This window comes from Chrysemys picta, chromosome 2 (genome assembly GCF_011386835.1).
Source record: "Chrysemys picta bellii isolate R12L10 chromosome 2, ASM1138683v2, whole genome shotgun sequence".
In the NCBI taxonomy this organism is placed as follows: domain Eukaryota; kingdom Metazoa; phylum Chordata; order Testudines; family Emydidae; genus Chrysemys; species Chrysemys picta.
The window spans coordinates 121,888,231-121,911,649 of NC_088792.1; the positions used below are offsets into that span (position 1 = coordinate 121,888,231).

The 23,419-nt window shown below is 41.1% G+C and overlaps 1 protein-coding gene across 3 annotated transcripts in view; it reads right to left on the minus strand.

The window, feature by feature from the left end:
* GABBR2 (gamma-aminobutyric acid type B receptor subunit 2) overlaps nucleotides 1–23,419 on the minus strand; it is an 877,787-nt gene that overhangs the window by 338,395 nt on the left and 515,973 nt on the right. For all 3 annotated transcript variants that reach the window (XM_065584143.1, XM_065584144.1, XM_065584145.1), the window contains exon 8: nucleotides 7,538–7,598. In XM_065584143.1, coding sequence (XP_065440215.1) covers nucleotides 7,538–7,598 — 61 coding nt within the window. The remainder of the gene's footprint in view (nucleotides 1–7,537; nucleotides 7,599–23,419) is intronic.

A 23,419-nucleotide genomic window follows, 5' to 3' on the forward strand; every position in this document is an offset into this window, starting at 1 on the left:
GCCACTTGATTAATAGTCTGTCTCCTCAAAAAACCTGTAGTAAATGTTTCCAGCTATGAGGAATTCTCATTCTACATCCTGGAGATGACCAACTGGATTTGTAGAAATTTTATGGGATGCACAGCAGCAATACCAGTCCAGGAGGAAACAGGTGCCCTGTCTTGACTCTATTTAATCTAGTTTCACAGTCCTAGGATTCAAATGTACATGCAATCAACAGTGAGATAGATCCTCCCCTTTTTTGCTGGTTGAACCCAGGGAGATTATTTGGGCTTTTTAGGGTATGTCTACAGTGCAACAAAACACCCACCACTGGCCCATCTCAGCTAAGTTTGGCTCAGGGTCCCAGAGCCCAGGCTCCAGCCTGAGCCCAAACATCTACACTGAAATTTTATAGCCTCATGAGCTTGAATCTGATCACACAGCATTGGAGACATATAGACGCTAATTCTGATGACGTAAGCCAGCTGCAGGTGTTTTATTGCAGTGTAGCCATACTCTTAGTGATTGAAGTCATGAATGCCTTTCTGTGGGAGGCCAAGATGCTGGAAACTTTTCAACAAGCCTTGTTCTGATCCTTGCTTAACCTTTACAGTAACCTTCAATATCATCAAACTTAAGGTACTATTTACGTGACTATGGGGCCAAGCTGAGGTAGACGGAGTCGTTTAAGTGGCTCTATTCTTTGTTCTCATAGAGATCACATATGGCTAATGGCTCATTCTCCTCAAAGGCACTCTCTGCTCTTGCCTGTAGGAGATGTGGTCTACAATTTCAACAATATTCTGATAATATTCAGCTTTACATCTCCTTTTCAACCTACCTTAGCACAGCAGTTTTCTTGCTTGTCTGGTGCCTGGCAGAAATAGGAAGCTGCGTGAAAGAAATGGCTGAGGCTTCATCCAGATAAGACAGTAATGATGCTGGTGAACAGAAGACTAGCAGATATCTGCTCCCACAGTCTGCTGTGTCATCAAAGTGATCTGCAACTTCTAAGTGTTCTTGCAAGCTTGACTGCTCCTTGATGTCGACATAGCAGCAGTTGCCAGGAATACTTTTTTCATCTCTAGCTGGCCAAAAGACTTCAACATTCACTTCAGCCGCAGACCTGACCAAGGTAATCCCTCCTTAGTCACCCCAAGGCTGAACTATTTCAATTGTAACTTGTATGCTTTCATAGATTTTAAGGCCAGAAGGAACCATTAGAATCATCTAGCCTGATAACACAGGCCATACAAGTTCACACAGTAATTCTTGCATTAAGTCCACAACTTCTGGTAGAGCCATTTACAAAGACAGTACAGCCTCTCTATTCTGTCTTATTTCCATTAATATATTTCAGGGATCACATTTAACCCTCTTAGCCACCACATTGCACTAGGAACTTATGTTCAGTTTATTTATCTACCAGGGCCCCTAAGGCCCTTTCAGAGTTACTGCATCTTGGAAGCATGGTCTATATTCTTGGTTCCTAGATGTATTACCTTGTATTTTCTATTCTAAAACATATATTGTCTGAATGTGTCCCTGTGATGCAGTGACTCCCATCACCTGCTTAAAGCAGAAAAAATATCCAATCATGCTCTGCCCCCTAGGGTGAATAACTAATTACCTCCTGAAGGAATAGGGGTGGAGCTAGCTAAGGACTCATTAGGCACTTAGACCTTATGATGAGATGAGGAAACTCTCCTGAGAGGAGAAGATTGGAGTAGGAGAGTTCTATCTCCCTAGGAAGAGTCTAGAGAAGACAGGACTCTCCTGTAGAGAGAAATATAGGGAGCTGGTGGAAGCCCAAAGATAGGGTAGGAGGACAAACAAGGAGCAGCATAGGCTCCTCTGGGGGAAGCCCTGAACTAAAGCTGACAAGAAGCAGAGAGATCCCTAAGGAAGCTGTCAGAGTTCCTAGGGCAAGGAGGCAGTGAGGGAAAACCTGCTAAGACCAGAAGCAACAGAGGAAGAACTCTGCTGCAGCAGCAGGTTAGGCTCCTGGGGGGAGGCTCTGAGGTAGGGTTATTAAAAGCATTTCAGTGGAGCCCAAGAGGGGTGGAAGATGAATTAGTCCATTAGAGAAAAGAGAAGCCAGAGGCCTGAGAACCAAATGGAGGTTGTACTAAGCACAGGCTTTGGAAAAGCAGCATAAGGGGGCACAGAAGTAGGGAGTAGCCTAGGGAAACAGCAGCATGTCTGAAGCTGCACATCTAGCTGCTTAATACAGGGTGTGGGTTCCCCTTCTAGTTCCTAAGGAAGGGGCCTGCAAGCCCAACATAAGAAATATTGAGCCCAGGGTGGGACTAAGGACTGACCCCAAAGGATGGGCTGAGGAATAGCCCAAGAGGGGCAACTGAAGGATCTCTTGTGTTGGGATGTTTTGTGAACTTTCAGTTGGACCTTTGGGATACCCCTGAAGGGGTTTAAGCATGTATGTGTCTTGGTAGATGGCCCACAGTAGGCATGGGAGCTGAGGATAATGGCAATATCATGCACTGATGCAAGAGGGTGCTATAACAGTAAGTGTGCCCCCAACAGTCCCATTTATCAAGTGACCCAGATCACATATAAGTCTTTGTGTCTTCTACAAACTTCACCTGCAAACACTGTGTATTTTCTCCCAGGTCACTAAGAAAAAGCAGAGGCCAAGAAACAATCCCTGTGGCATCTCATAAGAAGTGTACTCATTAACTGATGATTCCACTCTAACAACTATGTTTTGTGATCTATAAGTTAGCTAGCTACTCATCCATTAATATGTGCTATATTCATTTTGTATGGTGCTCATTTTTAATATGAATGTTCTGTGGTACTGAGTCCAATGCCCTACAGAAGTCCAAGTATATAACATCAAAATTTAACTTATCAACCAAATTTGTAATCCCACTTTAAAAAAATATTCAGTTAGATCAATTTTCCACACAGTCATGGTGATTGGCATTAATTATATTCACAAAATTTAATTCTTTAATGATTGAGTCTCAGTGGATCAATTTTATTTTGCCCAGGATCTGTCAAGTTAACAGGTATATAATTATCCAGGATAACCCATTTACCCTTTTTAAACACTGGCACTAAAATTAACCTTCAGAGAGCTTCTTGACCAACTTTTTAATATCTTTAGTAGAAGATATCTAATCCTGTGGATTTGTATTGATATACTGTAATATTGAGTGTATAATAAAAAAGAGAAACAAATCTGTTTGCTGATGGTTTGGGGGTCATTTATAGCAAGCTAGCCAGCCTCTTCTCAGTTAAAATAACACATTTTTTCCTTATTTAAATTCTATACACTGACTCCTGCACTCCATTTGCAAAGTTACTAAGGAAGGGACACAAGCAATTGAGAATTAAATATAAATGTGCTAAATAAATAGCATTTGCATTTGATTTAATCTAGCCTTTTTTTCCCTAAAGCAGTAAACAAACTGCATGTCTACATGGACCTATGTTATAGTTAAATGAGCTGTGCTACAAAAAAATTGGTTAATGACCACCCAAGGATGTAGAATTGAATGATCTCTGAGACAGAAATCCAGTGCTTGCCAAGAATTGTAAAATGGTCACCTTTGACTCCTGGGTCCTGACTGGCTAAAAATAATTTGAATACAGAGCATCTGAGTATACAGCAGAACCTTTGCATATTAAATATCATTGATGGTGAAAAATGAAGGTAATTGCTTAAGTTTAACTTTAAAAATCCAAGAATTCTTAAGATAAAACAAAAAATATGGCCAGACCTTCACCAGCTTCTCTAAACCAGTTCTTAAGAAATATCCTTTCCCTTCTCCTCGGACTCCATACTCTTAAGGTCTCCATACAGAGAGGATCCTTCACATATCCTTCTTTCCTGCATACAGTTGGGGCTCAGCTGCCTCCAAGCATAATCCATACAGAACCCTCCAAGCTTCTGAGGATTAACCAACTCTAATCAAAACCCATTGGCACTACTTTTATATTTCTTTTCTCTTGGCTGTCAACCCAGAAATCAAGAGCTGCCTGAAGAAAATCAGCATTTCTTTATCATTAATGTTGAGGAAAAAAACGTTGTCATGTCCCGGGTGGGGGGGGGGGGGGGGTGATCCTTGTTGGCAGGTTTTAACAGGGTGGAAATGTTTGTGGGAAGGTAAGTTTAGCTAACAGTGTCAGTCCAAAGTGTGATAGCATGACCAGTTTGAAAAAATGGTTGCTGTCATGAAAGGTGCAAATGGTTATTATGGGTAACAGACCCATTCAAAGGTAGAGTTGAGAGTTAATGCCTATATTGCATAGACCTACTGCTTGAAGGACAAGACTTTGCCACGTTGACCAGCAGAATTACATTTGGAATAGTCTTCTAAACTTGGTGAGAATGTCACTCTTTCTTTCCTAAGCATTATTTGAAAGGGATTTGCTAGCTATCGTCTCACCACTGTCCTCAGAAAACCATCATCTTATGCAGCCATGGCCCACCTGAGCCTCACCCTCACTATAAACTGGGTATATCAGAATATTCATTGCACTAGATACCACAGATCAAAAGTATGACATGTTATTTATACATAGACAGTGTTGCAACTAGCTGTACTATATGATGATATAACGCCAGATCATAGCTAGTCCCCTTACACAGCTTTGACTCATGGGGTAGGGAGGAGGGAGTGAGGGTGGGGCTAGTTTTGCAGCCCCTATGCTACTGAGATGCTTCTCCCCAGGAGGCCCTCAGCTTAAAAGGATCCAGCAGAATCGGACAGTCACATTGGGGGAATAGGCTGCACTCCATGAAGGGGTATCGTTCAGAAACTGAGATGTGGAGGATCAGAGCTGGTGGCTGGAGTGATGGCAGTTGGGTCTAGTGGTCAGTGTGGTGGCAGCCTGGCCAGGAGCCAGAACCAAAGATCAGCACTGGAATAAACAGCAGGCTCTCAATAAAGCAATAGTAGGGCTGGAAGCTAGAGCAGGAGCAGGGTTGGAAACAAGGCTAGAGTGGGAGCAAGGCAGGAGCAGGCTAAGGCCTGTCGAGTGGGTCACCCCTATCAGGCAGGGGAGGGGTCCAAGTCATGAAGTGACATTAGGCAGCCTGAGCTGCTGTTTTACCTGTGAGACGTATATACCTGCCTGGAGAGTCATCAGACCAGCTCCTGGCTTGTGGATTGGCTGGAGCCTAGCACAGCAATGACTCATTGCCTCACATATAGCAGCGTGTATGCTTGTACACTGAGGGCTAGATTCACAAAGGAACTTGGATATGATGATGACCAGCATTGTCATGCATAACTTTTAGGTGCCTAGAAAATCACCTGAGTTCAGTGCCTAGGCTCCCTGTACAATGAATGGGGAGAACAGCAGTCACAAAAGCCAGGCGACTAAACAGTGCTTCATCTAAAAAAGCCAATGGGAGATGCCAAGCTGACAGGTGTGTACTAAGTCCCACTCCTCTCAGAGACAGGCATCTAAGTCTGAGCTGAACAGAGGCATCTAACTCTGCTTGGATTCTCAGCTGCAAATCCCTTCTTGCAGTTAAGTGTAACACCGACAGACCCTGGTCGGTGGCAGGCGGCATCAAACCAGGGACCTCGGAAGTTAAAGCATGAGCCTCTACTACATGAGCTAAAAGCCAACTGACTGTTAGCTAAGGCTGTAGAGAAGACTCATTTTATCTCTCTGTCTCTAAGTGGTCTCAGTGCCACTAGATGGGACAGACCACCACACCCAGAAGGTGTGTGGGTTACATAAGCACCTGTGCTGTTTTAGCAAGAAGCATCTGGGGGGTGGATAAGGCGCAGGAGAATGACTAGGTCCCTCATAACTCTTTGCTCAGTGTTCAGGGATCTGGGAGACACCCTGGTCAAATCCCTCTGCCACCTGAGGAAAAGAAGGAATTTGAGCTGAGAATCTACTACCTCTCAGTTGAATGTCCTAACCACAGAGTTAGGGATATTCTGATATGTGGCTCTCTCAGTCTCTCCTGGTGAAGCTGTTTCACTGTGGATAAATAACGAAGGAATCACTGGGATAGAGAGAAAGAGAGCAAGCATGAGAATGACACTGTAGCCTGGTGATTAGAGTGCTCATGTAGGAGAGCGAGGATCCAATCTCCTTGCTCTAACGACTTTGTTTTATTTATTATCCACAATGGAACAGCTTCAATAGGAGAGAGTGAGGGAGCATAGCCCAGTGCTTAGGGCACTCACCTAAGAAGTTGCAGGTCTCATTTCAAACCCCTTTTCCCCCTCAGGTGGAGGGGGGGCTTCCACATCTCACGTGAGTATCCAAACCACTGGGCTAGAAGTTGGAGGGAGGTTGTCCTCCTCTGGCTGTTTTTTATGTGAATTCAACTATAGGGACCTGTTCTGGTAGATGAGGTGTAAACACACTTACTGGATTGGGTTCTGCAGGTAAGTTTGGCGGAGGAATGCCCCTGTTCCCCTGGTTCGTGCATTGCTCTTGGGCTTTGGTGTCCAGAGCCCTGGCGTGGGGCTGCAGTTTGCATGCTCAGAGGCAGGAATGTAGGTGTCTAGGGAACTTTTGGAATCATTGGAACAATTTACCCAGGGTCATGCTGGATTCTCCATAACTGACAATTTTTAAATCAAGTTTGGATTTAAAAAAAAAAAAATACATGCTTTAGGAATTATTTTGGGGAAGTTCTATGGCCTGTGTTATACAGGAACTCAGACTAGATGATCATCATGGTCCCTTCTGGCCTTGGAATCTATGACAAAAAGCTTTTATGCAAAAATTCAGGGGCTGAAGCTGAGCAATTTTAGGTGCCTACAGAGCTAGGGGGCAGCTAAGTGGGGGTTTCGTGACTCCTAGTGGGGCCTGATTCTAGGATTTAGGTGCCTAAAGTGGCAGCAAGGTGCTCAAGTCCTTTTGTGAATCTATCCCTGAGACTCTCCAACAGGTGTTCTGCCTCCCTGGGGGAGATTGTCTCCTGAACTGTCCTCCCAGTGCAGGGCTGTAGCTAAATCTCACTGGTTAGCCTGTAGAGAATGCCAGCACGGAGTTAAAAGAGCTGAGATACAGGGTGGGTGAGATAATATCTTTTACTGGACCAACTGCTGTTGGTGAGAGAGACAAATGATGGAAGTTGGTCCAATAAAAATTATTACCTCATCCAGCTTGTCTCTCTAATATCCTAGGACCAACACAGCTACAACAAACTGCACTAAAAAAACTGGTGAGAACAACTATTCCATCTTTCTAAGTTCTAAACCTGCCTTGTTGTTCAGAAAGGACTGCATTTAACACTCAATATTTCTGCTCTTTAGCACAGCTTTTCAATAGCTCCTTGCTTGTTTGAAATCTCTGGTTGATGATGAATATTAGGTGCTCAGTGATGCTTAGTGCAAGAAAAGTATAACAATACAATTTTTCTCAAAGAGAAAGAAAAGTCCATTATTTCTGGGCACTTGTTACTTCATATTCCTTTATTTAGTTTATTTATTTTCAAATGGCTGTATGTCTTCAGGCTACTCTGAGGCAAATACAACTCAGAGTCACACAAGTTTGCAGTACCAGACATGATCATAATGTAAATTAAAGGCAATAAACATCCATAGCCTACCTTGAAACTGTGTAAATTTGATGGTTCCCATTCTCTCTCCATTTCTGAATACAACTTGACCCTAAATAAAGCAAATAAATACCTTAAGTTTTATAAATATTTTATAATTCATTTTAATTCAAACTACAGTTCATTCCAGTTCACAGTTAAAACATCTAATATGGACATTTATTACTCAAAGATCAAACACAACTGGTATGCAAATAAATCAATAACTAGCCCTAAATAGAACTTTTTATCCATAGATCTCAAAGTGTTTTACAAAGGAGGTCAGTATCATTATATCCATTGGGAAACTGAGACACAGGGAAGTTAAGATCTTCTAGCAAAGCACTGGCAGAGCTGGGAATTTTAAAACCAGGTCTCTTCGTTCCCAGACTAGTGCTCTTAAGGAAGTTTTAGGGGCTTGAGGACCATGTGTTTGGAGTATTAAGTGTGCAATTCTGCCACCCTTACTCATCTTGGGCAAAGACTTAATACATGATCATAGAATATCAGGGTTAGAAGGGACCTCAGGATGTCATCTAGTCCAACTCCCTGCTCAAAGCAGGACCAATCCCGAACTAAATCCCCAAATGGCCCCCTTAAGGATTGACTTTACAACCCTGTGTTTAGCAGGCCAATGCTCAAACCACTGAGCTATCCCTCCCCCCTCATGTCTGCTAAGATCAGTGGAACTACTTCTATAGTAAGATATTACTTTAATGTGAGTCACAGTTGTAATATTGGACCCTAACTGACAAAGGAGCTGCACTAGGCACTCTGGCTGCCAGAGATACCTCCATAGAAGTTTACTTACTGTATTGATTTGGACTAGAGATTACTTAGCCCTTATGACAGCGCATAATGGATGTGGGGGAGGGAGTAAGGATCTTCCCCTGCTCCGCCCACCTTGCCTTGCACAGCATGTATAGAGAAGTAATCTAACCCTTGTGATTGTCATTAAACACTGTGGGAGCCTAATTATCTTCTCATATCAGTGCAAATCAGCACTTAGTCCTTTGAAGTCTGGGGACTCCCGCCAATGTAAAACCAGTGTAAAAGAGAGGAGAATCAGTCTGTGTGTCTTTGAATGTAAAAGACACACAAATAAGCTGTTGTTCCATCAAATCCAGTAATCTGATTCTGGCAGTGGCCTATGTCAGATGCTTCAAAGAAACATGAATATCCCCATAATACACCAGGATATTTGTGGAACTCTGTTTGTGAGGAATTCATCTCCAACATCCTGCAGTTGATTTGGTCATAACAAAATACGTGGAAAATTGAAGTTTCATATCCATTGTATCATTGTTTTTATCTAGGATTACAGTAAGTGTTATCGAATCTTATACAAGTATCTGGTATTTTAAAATATGCTATTAAATAATTTATCTCATGAAATTAGAGGCAACGAATTTCACACGTTGACTATATGCTTCATAAACAAGTATCTCTTTTTATTAGTTTTAAATTTAATACCTTTCAGTTCTGCATCCTTTTGCTCTTGTTTTATGGAATAGAGCAAGAAGGAGCATCTGAACAGAGGCCTTATGACCTTCATTAGTTAGAGTTTATAAATCAAGACACTCCTTTCTCTTCTGTCCATGCTAAATTATTCCAGTCTTCATAGCCTCTTAACACTTGCAAATCCCGCCATGTTTCACTCCAGCTATCTTCACTTTCAGGTACAGATAGTCTCCTTAATGAGCTATCGGCTACCATTCCAGTATGTGATCAGGAAGGAGGCTCTGCAACAACTGCACGTCCATCATTGTCTTTCCTTCTCTCCAGGGGCTAAGCACAGTCTCATTCAAGATCTGTTATGTCTCCAGGTGTCGCCGTGCTGCCCTAAACACCTGGACTAAAATTTCTAAAGAGTTTTTCAGCCACATCATATATACAGTTCCTATGTGGATGAAATTCAGTCATCATAGTTACTACATTTCACACCAATGTGGGTCTTAAAATAAAGATAGTTGAGATGGAGATGCAGAATGAAGTTAACAATTAACATATGCCTAGGGCTAGGAGGTACATTGGTTACATCATTTGCCCTATACCGCTATAGATCTAGGTGCAAAACCTGACTTAAGTCACAAATAGAATGAGTTTGGTAGTTCAAGATCTAGAGGCTCTGGCAGGGTTGCTGTTGTTATTTATTTATCCTGTACCAAAAAGTGTGCCAGATGTCTCAGACCACAGAGAAGACGTGATCGCTGCCTGGAAGAGCTTAAAATCGAAAGTATCCTTACTTAAGTCCAGTAATACCTTACTGTGTGAATAGTCCAGTTGACGTCAATGGGACTATATGCAGACTAATCAACTTGAGTAAGGGTGTTAGAATTGGGCCCTAAATAGTCAAGCCATATAAAGGATGTGGGAAGGGCACAGCCATACCAACAAAGGCATCATCAGTTCTGCCTGGCCTTTACACAACTACATGGAATAGGGGATGGAGCCATGAGCCTTACCTCCCTTTGTAAGGATAGACAGAACTGCAGACCCTGCACTCATGGAAGGGAAGCACAGTGATTGCTTTCTAACTACTCCTCCAGGCATAAAAGATGCTCTAAAAGGTCTGGGGAGATGTGCAGGGCCAGCCTTGGGGGTGGGTGAGCAGGGCAGTTCCCTGGGGACTGTCTTCTGGGGGTGCCACACCACTCAGTCACTGGCTTTGGGTCTCTTCTTTGTTTTTGCTTGGCTGGCTGGGGAGTGCAGGGTGGGCATCAAAAATATTCTCTGCCCTGGGTTGCCAAAACAGGGAAACACCTAGGGTTGGCCCTGGAGATGTGTTTGGGGATGAGTATGCTGCACACCTTAAAAGGGAATAGGGGCATATGTGCTCCTGCTGTAGATCAGAGAGTTCTGCAAAGTATTCTGTTTCTCTGTGGGAATATTGTAGCTTTGGATTGCCCTCAGAAGCACAGTGAAGCATTGAGGCACAATCAAGCCCAAGCTGTTTGAGGTTATGTTAGGTGTATATCTTGCTAGTTCCAATGTATGCAGTGTTGTTGTAGCCATGTTGGTCTCAGGATATTAGAGACACAAGGTAGGTGAGGTAATATCTTTTATTGGACCCACTTCTTTTGGTGAGAGACAAGCTTATGAGCTTACAGAGAGCTCTGCTTCATGTCTAGGAAACATACTCAGAGTGTCATAGCTAAATACAAGGTGGAACAGATTGTTTAGCATAAGTAGTTAACACATATTTCAAGGGACCATTCAGGGTGTAGTGGCCTTTAACACCGCCACCAGTCATAGAAGAGAAAGGAAGTGAGGGGGAGAGAAGAAAGCTTGGGGGGTGGCATTGTTAGTTGTTAGAATGTTGTAATAAGCCATAAATCCAGTGTCTCTACCCAGTCCAGGATTGTTAGTGTCTAGTAAAATTGTGAATTTAAGCTCCCAGGCTTGTTTTTTGAAAGCGCTGTGCAGGTTTCCTTTGAGGATGAGCACTGATAGTTAAGGTATAGAGCCATAGGTGTCGACTCTGTGGGTGTTCCGGGGCTGGAATACCCACAGGGGAAAATGGTGGATGCTCAGCACCCACCGGCAGCCTGGGGCAGAGCTGGGGGTCGAGCACCCCAAGGCACTTTGGAAAGTTGGGGCCTGTATATAGAGCGATCACTTTGTGATAGGGTGTTTTTGTCTTTTATCATTTTCCTGTGTGAGTTCATTTAAGAGCATAGTGATTGTCTGTTAGTCTCAAAGGTGCCACAGGACCCTCTGTTGCTTTTTAGTGATTGTCTAGTTTCACCCACATAGTTGCTATTGGGGCATTTAGTACCCTGGATGAGGTACATCATGTGATTTGATAGGTATGTGTAGGACTCATGGATCCTGAAAGGTGTGTGGTGGGGGGTACTGATCATTGTAGCAGTTGAGATAGGTCTGCAGGTTTTGCATCTGTTGTTCCAGTAGGCTCTGATGCCACTTTGAGTTGGTGTGTCCTGGTCTGTGGGGAGCTTGCTTCTGATGCTGAGCTTGGCAAAGTTGGGGGCATAGGCACCAACTCTGTGGGTGCTCTGGCCCTGAAGCACCCATGAGAAAAAATGGTGAGTGCTTAGCACCACCAGCAGCCCCCATTAGCGCCTCCCCATCTCCCCCCAGCGCCTCCTGCTTGCTGCGATCAGCTGTTCTGTGGCATGCAGGAGGTGCTGCGGGGGAAGAGGGAGGAGCGAGGGCTGGGCATGCTCAGGGAAGGGGGTGGGGTGGAGCAGGGACAGGAAAAGGAAAGGTGGGGGTGGGGCCTTGGGCAAAGGAGTGGAGGGAGGGGGGGCTGGGGTGCTCCCCCCCCGGCACATTAGAAACTCAGGACTTATGGTTGGGGGGAGGGTAGTTTGAAGGCCAGAAGTGGGGTTTCAGGAAAGATTTCTTTAAAGATGGGGTCCCCATTGAGTATGGGTTGTAGTTGTTAGATAATTTCTTATATGGGTTCCAGCGTGGGGTGGTAGATGAAACTGGACTCAGTACACTCTTGAATGAACTCATACCGAAAAATGACAAAAGACAAAAACATCCTATCACCTGTGGGTGAACACTTTTCACAAAAACAACAAGGAGTCTGGTGGCACCTTAAAGACTAACAGATTTATTTGGGCATAAGCTTTCGTGAGTAAAAACCTCACTTCTTCGGATGCAACTTCATGCATCCGAAGAAGTGAGGTTTTTACTCACGAAAGCTTATGCCCAAATAAATCTGTTAGTCTTTAAGGTGCCACCAGACTCCTTGTTGTTTTTGTAGATACAGACTAACACGGCTACCCCCTGATACTTTTCACAAAGTGATCACTCTATATCTGACCAATCAGTCCTCATCCTCAAAGGAAACCTGAACAATACTTTCAAAAGACGAACCTGGGGACTTAAATTCATAACTTTGCTATACACTAAAACTCATGGACTGAATGGAGACACTAGATTTATGGCTTATTACAACAATCTATAACCCGCTAACCACCCTCTCCCCCCCACTCCAGCTAACTCCGCCCCCCTTTTCTCCTATGACTGGAGCAGTGTTAATGGGCGACTTCAGATTGAATGGTCCCTTGAAATCTGTATTAATTACTTATGCTAAACAATTTGTTCCACCTTACATTTAGCTGTGACACTCTGATTAGGTTTTCCAGATCTAAAAAAGAGCTCAATGTAAGCTGAAAGCTTGTCTCTCACCAACAGAAGTTAGTCCAATAAAAGGTATAACCTTATGCACCTTGTTTTACCAGTTCCAAGGTTGTCAAACCAAACATCCTTCTTCAGTCCCTTCCGTGGATCCTGGTGTCTCCAATATGCCTGCTTCCACCCTCTGCTTGTGACCTAGCTTTCTCTTCAGTGACATACTTGTCACAAAATACAGAAACCCCTCACATATCTTTTGTAAACAATTTCTATTGTTACTTCAACCGTTTTTTTAAAAAGTCTGTACTAAAAAAAAATCATCTCAGAATCCTGTTATTTCATCTGAATTTTCAAACTTTATTTATGCTAAGAAGAATTTTTAAACTTAGGAATTTCAGCATGCTGTAATGAGCAGCATGGATGAAATTTCCCTTTGAGTGGCATGATATGTAGGAAGGGTGTCATACAAGTCTCCCTCAACTAACTGTTTTCAATAGAACTAAAATCTTCTGCGGATTAATCCAAATCCACATTAATTCTTATATTCCAATATTCGTATTGGGGGACACACATAACAGATGTACTTATCCAAAATCTTCCTGGTGACTGCATTTTTGAGGAGCCTGCTGAGCATCAGGTAATCTTCCTGAATCTGTCTGAATTAGCCTTTGCTTCAGTAAGTGTCTGGATAAGAGCATTTGAATGGTGGCTGTTTAGCATAAATACTCTTTTCTGAACAATCCATACCCCCTTTTGATGACCCCTTCTTGCCAATATAGCTGTGGAAGCATACCTGGAGCTGGCAGAAATCCATATTCTATTCATGGAAGAATGCAGAAATAAACTTCCACATTTATGGCTTATAAATTGTGTTTCAAACTGATATAGAAAAATGATGCTATCCTTCTGGTGTAATGCTAATGAAAATTCTAAAAAAACACAGTATCGTAGGAATTGCCATACCGTATTGCCCAAGGTTGATTCAGTCTAGTATCATCTGTGGACTCTGTCAGTGGCCAGCAGCATGTTTTACAGGAAGGCCCCTTAGTATGCAGTGTGGGATAACCTGACCCCATGCATTCAGTCCCATCATAGTCTCTAACAGTGAGAGATTGGCTTAAACCCTGAAGCATGAGTTTAATATGACTTCCAACATCTTTGTTACCATTAATGATAACAACTCTGGATATTTGGGGAGATACTGTGGCCTAGTGGATAGCGCATTGGTCTTGTATTCAGGAGACCTCCTCTTCTCTCTGCCACTGGCCTTCTGTGTACCCTTGGGCAAGTCTCTTCACCTCTCTATACTTCCATTTCCCCATCTGTAGAATGGGAATAAATTATACTGACCTCTTTTATCTAGTGATGGAAAGCACAATATGGTATTTTTACCATATTATCCATATACATATGCAATCCCTTGTTGAGTCTTGTTAAATTATTGCCCTCAATGACTTACTGTGGCAGTGAGTCCCACAGTTTAATTACGCATTGTGAGTAAAAAGTAGTTCCTTTTGTCAGTTTTACATTTGCCACCTCTTAATTTAATTGAATGTCCCCTTGTTTTTCTCACATGAGAGAGGGAGAACAAAGCTCATATTATTCACAGATAACAGTGATTTCTTGTGGTAGTTTTTTTTTTAAATATTGTCATAAGCTCTGAGTTAATGCAGTTTTCCAAATTCTACAAAAAATAGTTTGCATATCTTTACTCATTAGTTTATTTTGGGGGGAGTAGGGAGGTCATTGTCCCCCCAAACTGCAAGCCTTGGGAATGCACATCCCTGTTGGCTTGACTGGAGCTGCCCCACAAATATAGAAGTCAAACTGTGCCTATGTCTTTACTAGTCTTTGTAATATCAGCAATATTTTGACAAATCCATAAAATGAGCACATTTACACTACTCATCTGCTGATTAAAGGAAAAGCCATCCTCACTTATATGCTGTGAAATTATCCACTGGTATGGATCAGCTCTGATTCGTCTGAATATACATAAAGTTGTAGATAAATTATGTATTAGGAATAACAGCTGTACATTTTTAAAGCTTTTATTTTGAATTCTCCATTGTTAAGAATTGCTGAATTATTGTAATTTAAGCAATATACAAAGAAATTGCCAAATTTATTCAATGTATGTTTTCTCCAGTATTTTATCAGTGTAGCATGATTTTTAATATGTGTATATTCAAAATACAGTATTTCATCTGTAATAAGGCATGCTGGATAATGCAAAAATAATAATAATGAAATCAAATGTTATGCAATGGAAAACTTTTGCTGAATATTTTATCAGCTCTAATATTTGATTAAATTATTGTTCAAAACTCATGAGTTTAGTTCTAGAAACTTATTATACATAGATACATAAAGCAAAAAACTCCATTGGAGAAATGTCACCTTGCTACCCACCCTATAAGTAACCCCATCCACACAAATGTTAGGAAACAGGAAAATCAACAGTGGAAATGCTATAACCAACAACAGAAATGCTATTACTGTTCCAGGATTAAATGCTGACTACCCTGGTCTCAGGCAGGTTTACCATCTTCTTTCTTTCTTTCTTTCTTTCTTTCTTTCTTTCTTTCTTTCAAGAGGAAATTCATCCATACATACATACATGCATACCTACATACTGAGTCATTAATATGTAATTTTACATATATTGTAACTTAAAGCAGTAACAGGGAACTATAGTAAGGTAGCTAGTGGGGAAAAATCTACTAACTCAAACTTTGGCTATTTTATCTAAACATGAGAAAGAATCCCACTTTTTGGTTTAACAAAAAAGTAATAATAAGTCTAAAAAATGTATTAGTATCTTTATTTCATAAACTGAGAGATGGAATTTATAAAGAAGCTTATCAATGTTTAATGCCTATGATTTATGTGAGTAAAGTATTGATTTTTGCTGCTATTGTACAAGAGATGACATTTGTAGATGACGGATTACTTATAATGATTTAACATGTAGGTTCTTTGGCCCCAATCAACTCATTACTTTTTTGAGGTCAAGGCAGTAAATCTCAAGATTTATCAAGAGGATTGTCTTCCATATATTCCAGACTCATAAATTACTAACAATATTTTTCTGCGTCTAAGTGAATGGAATGTTTGAATAATGGATATGTCTAATGCATGCATTAGGCCCTGAGCTTGCAATAGCATATGCCAGTGCAGACCCATACAAATGCAAAAAGACAACACTTGGGTTTAAGGCCCCTTTGCAAGATCTAGACTTTGTTCAATATATGTACCACCTATGACTAGTTATATCAACAAATGATACTCTGTAGAATCACAAGACAAATAACAAAATAAATGTAATATTTAGATACATTAGTAGCAGTCTTTGGTGGTTTGATGTGTCATCAGTTGTACAGACAGATTTTTAAATAAAGTAAGAACCAAGACTAATGCAGTTACCAATGTTTTGAGTCCCACTAACTTGGCTTTGACTAAAGCATATGTTCTAGAAAGACATCCCATCTTTATTTAAAGACATCAAGACACTTAAGGTATGTCTTCACTGGCAGGTGTGATTTCCAGCTCAAGGGGAAATATTGTGTTAGCTCTGACTGAGCCAAAAATAGAAGAGTAGCTACAGAAGTGCCAGTTGCTAACTGACCTGAGTACAATCCTGCCTGGGACATTAGGTACATACTTGGGCAGCTGTCCACTCATGCTGCATGCCTATAGGATTAGCTATACAGGTGTAAGGCACCTTTATACTAACATAACTGTGTCCACACTAGGGGGAAGTACTACTTTAACTATTCCAGTATAGTTAAAGTGGTACAATTTTTTGTGTATAGACTAGACCTCACTTTAAGGCAGGTTTTCCAATCCCCAAATCATTTTTGTGGCTCTTCTCTGAACCCTCTCCAACTCTTCAATATCCTCTTTGAAGTATGAGCACCAGACCTGGACATGGTACTCTAGTAGTGGTCTCACTATTGCCATTAAATAAAAACATCACCTCCCTTCTTTTGGTAGGTATTTCCTTTTTTATACATTCAAGGATCACATTAGCTCTTCTGGCCACAGCATTACACTGGAAGCTCATGTTCAGTTAGTTAACCGCTATGATCACATGCAGGTATGTTTACATTGCAATAAAAAACCTGTAGCAGTGAATTTCAGAGCCCAGATCAATTGGCTTGGGCTTGCAGGGGTCAGCCTGTAGCACTAGAAATTACAGTATAAATCAATGGTTTCAGAGTGGTAGCCGTGTTAGTCTGTATCAGCAAAAACAACAAGGAGTCCTTGTGGTACCTTAGAGACTAACACATTTATTTGGCCATAAGCTTTTGTGGGCTAGAACCCACTTCATCAGATGCATGGAGTGGAAAATACGGTAGTAGGTACATATACACAGCACATGAAAAAATGGGAGTTGCCTTACCAAGTGGGAGGTCAGTCTAACGAGACAATTCAATTAACAGTAGGATACCAAGGGAGGAAAAATCACTTTTGTAGCGGTAATGAGAGTGGCCCATTTCAAACAGTTGACAAGAAAGTGTGAGTAACAGTAGGGGGAAATTAGATTTTGTAATGGTTGGGTCATTACAAAACCTAATTTCCAACTGCCGTGATGGGACACTAGATGGGGAGCCCTCTGAGTTACTACAGAGAATTATTTCCCAGGTGTCTGGCTGATGGGTCTTGTCCACATGCTCAGGATCTAACTGATCACCATATCTGGGGTTTGGAAGGAATTTTCTTCTGGGTCAGACTGGCAGAGACCCTGGGTTTTTGGTTTTTGGTTTTTTGCCATCCGCTGCAGCATGGGACATGGGTCACTTGCAGGTTTAAACTAGTGGAAATGGTGGATTCTCTGTATTCTTTAAATCATGATTTCAGGACTTCAGTAACTCAGCCAGAGGTTAAGGGTCTATTAGAAGAGTGGGTGGGTGAGGTTCTATGGCCTGCAATGTGCAGGAGGTCAGACTAGATGATCACGATGGTCCCTTCAGGCCTTACAGTCTAAAATGGAGCTCTTAGTAGTTGTATATTCAGGATGGGATTATAAGAACACAAAGAACCTGCTATCAGAGATGCTCTCAGTTCTTCAAATTCAGAAGTTTTAGCTTTAAATTCTTATATGTGAATTTGTTTGCTGGACGAATAAGAATAATTATCACACAAAAAGGGGGATTGTATTATGAAAACTACTGATTCTGAAAAAGATTTAGGCATTTCCATCAAAAATGGTCTCCCACTATTATGCTGTGGCTAAAAGAGCTAACACAATTCCTGGATGAATTTAAGTAAAAGGATAGCATAAAATAGAAGCAGGGAAGTAATATTACCTATGTAAACAGCACTGGGGAGACAACTGCTGGAATGATGTATCCAGTTCTGGTACAAACAAATCAAAAAGGATGTTGAAAAACTGGAGAGGGCTCAAAGAGATACACGAATGATCTCTAAAATTATAGATGATAATTTTTAATACCAAAATATTATATCCTACACAGCCTAATTCTATGTTTGACCTCATTCTGACAAAGATGAATTGAGCACAGAACTAAAAAGGTGGTTTAACAATGTATCAGGAACAAAAGAAATCAGAGCAATGACATAGGTCTGTTACTACATAATGATAGTGAAATTATCAATGATGGAGAAAAGGCAGAAATGTTCAATAGATATTTTCTATATTTAAGGAGAAGCTGGATTACCTACAGTTTACAATGATAATGAAATGTTTTCCATTCCAACAGTTAGTAGGGGGGATGGTTAAATAACAACTATTAAAGTTAAACATTTTTAAGTCTACAGGATCAGATAACTTGGACTCAAAAGTTTTAAAACAGTCTGACAAAGAAAAATCTGACTGAATCTGACACTTTACAAAACTCGGAACACTGGGGAAATTCCAGAGGACTGGAAAAGACTAATGTTATCGCAGTATTTAAAAAGGCTAAATGAGAACTATAGAATGGCAATATAATTAATACCAACATAGTTTTAAGGAAAATAGGTCTTATCAAACAAATCTGATATTGTTTTTGATGCAATTTCTAGTTGGTTGACAAAGGTAACTGTGTTGGCATAATATACTTAGGGCTTGTCTACACAGGGAAGCTATTACAAAATAAGCTAGGGTGTGAATTTAAAGCACAATACCTATTCCATCATAATTCCCTGTGAATACTCTCATTCCCCCTAAAATCTGACTCTTTGCAGTTTAGCTTATTCAAGCTGCCAAAGTGCATTAAGCTAAACAGCACAATAGCAAATCATTCCAGGCTTTTTCCTCATGTAGACAAGCCCTTAGACTTTGTAATACATTCGATGTGGTATATTCTGACTAAAGAATTAATATTATAGAAAATCAAAGCAGCATATATTAAATGTTTTAAAAAACTGGTCAACTGATAAGAAAAAGTAATTGTAAATGGGGAATCACCCTCCAGTTAGGGTTAGTCCTTGTGGGCCTCACTAGAATCTGATCTTGGCCCAATACAATGCAGTATCTTTATCAATTATCAGGATGTAAATTTTCTGTATCTGCTGATTTTTTTAAAATGTTCAGCTTTAGTTAAAACAAAAGCTTTCAACATTTCCAATTTGAAATTTTTCAGAATTTCCATTCCACAAAATGATCCAGAATTTCATCTATTGTCCCTACTACAGTATATAGAGATGTCACTTACACAGAGTCTGCATGGCAGCCTGTGACACTGCTGATGGGAAATGGGTGCCTGAACAAATGTGGGGAGGCCCTGTTCTGGTATCCACTAACAGAACACAGGGTGAGAAAGGCTGAGAAGGTGCTACATGTTGTCTCACAAGTGGTCGTGGGGTTACTATAGTTGGGTAGCAGTAGTTACTGAAGTTGCTGTATAGTCAGCTACGACCTGCTGTCATTTCATTATGAAGGATAATTCCTGGGTCAATGTCAGCTTTTGTGTTCTGTTCCTTCTAGTTTGGCCTAAATGTGACATATCCAGTTGCTAGCCAGTACGTATGTTAGGTGTAGTATACACCATGATAACACATATTATACTCATGGTCGTAATTGGTATATTAACTATATGTTGGATAATTACGCTAAATTGCACTATGATTATTCTTGTTCTTCTATGCTAAGTATCCCACAATACCTTGTAACAGTGCAACTGAGCATTTGGCACCTGCAGATAGGGAAACTGTCAAAAACAAGATGCAGAAGTATTCTACTTGGGTACAGGGAGTGCGTTCTTTGCCCAACTAGTTTAGAATTCTGGGTTCAAAAACAATAGGTAACATGGTACCAGGCAAACAAGTTGAAACTGGTGGGTGGACTCTTAAATGATGTATAGAAATTTGGGCTTGTAAAAGAACCCCATTATAAATAGAAGTAGTTTGGGGAATTTGGGGAGGGTGATGGGTCGGGGGGAGGGAGAACACCTCTATGTAGGTTCAGTGAACATACTGTGAGACCTGCTTCCCAGAAGGATTGGCAAGGTATTGACTCTTTTCTGTATTATACTCCTTTTGTCTTTAGACAGTAAATTGGACGAGCTTGGTTATTTGATTTTGAACATTTTTAATATTGGGTAATCAAACAATTGGCTGTACAATTAAGCAATACAGTTTTCTTTCAGTAATGTCAACATATCCATGAAACCCTTTTGCAAAATCTTCCTGGAAGACTTCCTCAGTGTTCTTAAACCCAAGTAACACTCCCTTAGCTTTCCCTGTGACTCTGTAAACTCCTCAAGATAAGTCTCTTCCTCATTAGCTACTCTAATATTGCTCAGTGTGAGAGGGTGTCATGGTAGTCTTCTAACTGTCTGACCTTGAAGAGAACCCTTCTGCTGACAAATCGGCATCAGTCACAAACTCACAACTGTGATAGATTTGCCTGCAGATGTACCTTTTGAATGCAGGATTTAAGACAAGTCTGAAGAGATGAACACTCATCCCTTCTGTACCAACTGAGCAGCAGAATCACACTGTGGTGGGCTAAGCAGATTGACATTACTATCTAAGCAACTAGTATGTATATACCAGTGCGCACAAATTCTGGACAACAGTTAGGTGAGAGCTAATTAACTGAAACTGTGGAGGAAATAAGCCTTCCACATTGTGTGGCAGGCAACACTGGTTACAGCTAGTGGCAAACTCAGCCTTCCTTACTCTGTGTGCCCATGCCAGTGTCTGGTAATTGTAGTATGTGGAGAAAGATAATACTCGTTAGCACTAGTATCAGTCATGGTAAGGATGTCAAGATCTCCTATCCCTCTGTTACTGACCATAGGGACATGCTGGAGGACTGCCAAATTTTGAGGAGTTAATTCTGGTGCAGCTGTCCTTTAGCTTGCAGTCCCCCGTTGTTTTGCCAGACACTCACAACATTTCTATTTGCCTAGATTGTCGCGTTATCCAATTCCTTCTCCATACCTTATGCTCTTTGCCTGAATCTCCAACAACAATTGTATAAAATGTCAGTCCACACAGAGACATAGCCAGACTGGAACAAATAATCTGTCCATTGAGTCAGTTATCCTGTCACCAACAGTGGACAACACCAGATAGTTCAAATAAGGTGTGAGAAAATTAGTAGCTGGAGGATAACTTGCTTCTAGATAAATTTTCCTCCCAATCTTCAAGAGCTAGAGGTTGGCTTATGCCCTGAAGCATGAGGTTTTCTATCCTGTCCAAATCTTTAGTTTGTTTCCACTATTGACTCTTCCAACACTGGATGTTCTAGTTCTCTATGTACTTTTTGGAATCCTGCTAATCTCTTGGTCTCGTTGGCATATCATGGCAATGGGTTCCACTGGCTAAATGTGCACTGTGTGGAAAATTATTTCCTTTAATTGGTTTTAAATGTTCTATCTTTAAATTTTTTTAAATGTCCCCTTGTTCTTACATTATGGGACAGGGAGAATAGAAGTTGTCCATCTATCTTCTCTATATCATTTATTATTTTGTTTACTTTTCTCACACCCCTTCTTATTCACCTCCTTTCTAAGATAGAGTCGCAGTCATACAATCATAGCTATGTAGGGCTGGACGGGACCTCACGAGTTCTTCTAGTCCACCCCCCATGCTGAAGTAGGAGCAAGTATATGTAAACAATCCCTGACAGGTGTTTGGAGGTTTTAAAGAACATATTTGATAATGAGGGGGATTCCATAGCCTCCATAAGTAACCTGTTCCAATGCTTAACTATCCATATTTAAAAAGTACTTCCTTATAGCTAACTTGAATTTCCCTTGCTGCAACCTAAAGGTATGTCTATTCTTGTGGCAGTGTGTACAGTACAGACAATGCACAGCCAGCTAGCATGGGTATAAACAGCAGTGCAGGCATAGCTTAAGTGAGTAGAGTACTCTACATGCCTGAACCATAGGGTATATATGCTAAACGGCTCTCTACGCACCCACACAGTGTCTCCCATGGCTACACTGCTATTTTTAGCAGTGTAGTGTCCCACAGCCTTTCCCCATTGTAGTGAAAGACTAGCAGCGGGGAGAGGCTCCAGGAGCTCCCCTTTGCTCAGAGCATTTCCCTGCTGCCTCCCTGCATGACAGAACCTTTCACTGCTGCATATACCAACACACTGTCTTTTCAGTCTCTGCATATGAGAGTTTTTCCAGACAATCATCTCCAATAATTCTGGTCACCCATTTCTGAACCCCCTCTAATTCTGCTGAATTCTTTTTTCAGATGTAGTAACCGTAAATGAACATGGTAGTCCTAGTGAGGGACATTGATTTATGTAACGACACTATAATATTTTCAACATATTCTGCATCTCATTCCATATCGATGCTAACATTTTGTTGTATTTTGGATTTTTTAACTCCACTACATGTTAAGCAGGAGACCTCATTCATCTGTTACAGCAGAACAATTGTTCATAAGTCTTTCCTCGGTTCATAAGGTCTTTCCTCAGAAAAAAATATTGTATGCTAGTACAATTTTATCTACCTCGGCATCTGTGAAGTTACCCCCCCGGCGTCATTTTTTTTTGAGTGTTGGGTGTGGAGGAGTTTCTTTTCCCTTTGTCCCAGCTCTGCCCTTTGTCATTAATTTGCCCTTTCATAAAACCAGCATTGTTGTCAGCACCAGATAAACCCAAACTGAGCCACTCTAGGACTGCTGGGATAACAATTCAGTGATCTACATACACTTGTAAACAGCTCTGCAGCAATGAGGAAGTGCTATCATTTTATTCTTGAGCATGGCAAGCAAAAATACTATTAGCAAACTCCTGAGCACTTTGTGTTACACACAGCAGCAAGTCTGAGACTGAATTATTCTGACAAGAGATAATTATTGCAGCCTGAACAAAGAGCTGAGAGTCTCAGCTGGTGGAAGTGGGGAAAGGGGTGGGGGGGAGTTAAATCTAAGAAACCAAGAATAATGGCATTACATTTGTCAATCATTAGTGGTGAAGAATGAAAGGAAACCTAACACCACTCCCCCTCCTCACTTCTTACTGTAATGTGATTCTTGTGCATCTCAGCATGCATTCAGCTGATCTTACTATAAGAAAAATTCAGCATCTCCAATAACTGCCATTCCTTAGATTTATCCAGTAAAAGAATCCTACTGCTGTGTGAGCCATCTGTTCTGGTGCTTATGTGAATGTATGAGCTCTTCGGTGCTTTCCTTTTTCCATTATCATGGGCAGTCTCTGATACTGTTAATAGTTGTAAGCATTATGAGTAAGTAAATAAAAAGATGCATCTTTGACTAGAACTTTGTTTTTTAAATAAATTAAAAGCAACGTGACAGGCACTGTAATAATCACCCCTAAAATATGGTGCTATTGCTGAGTGC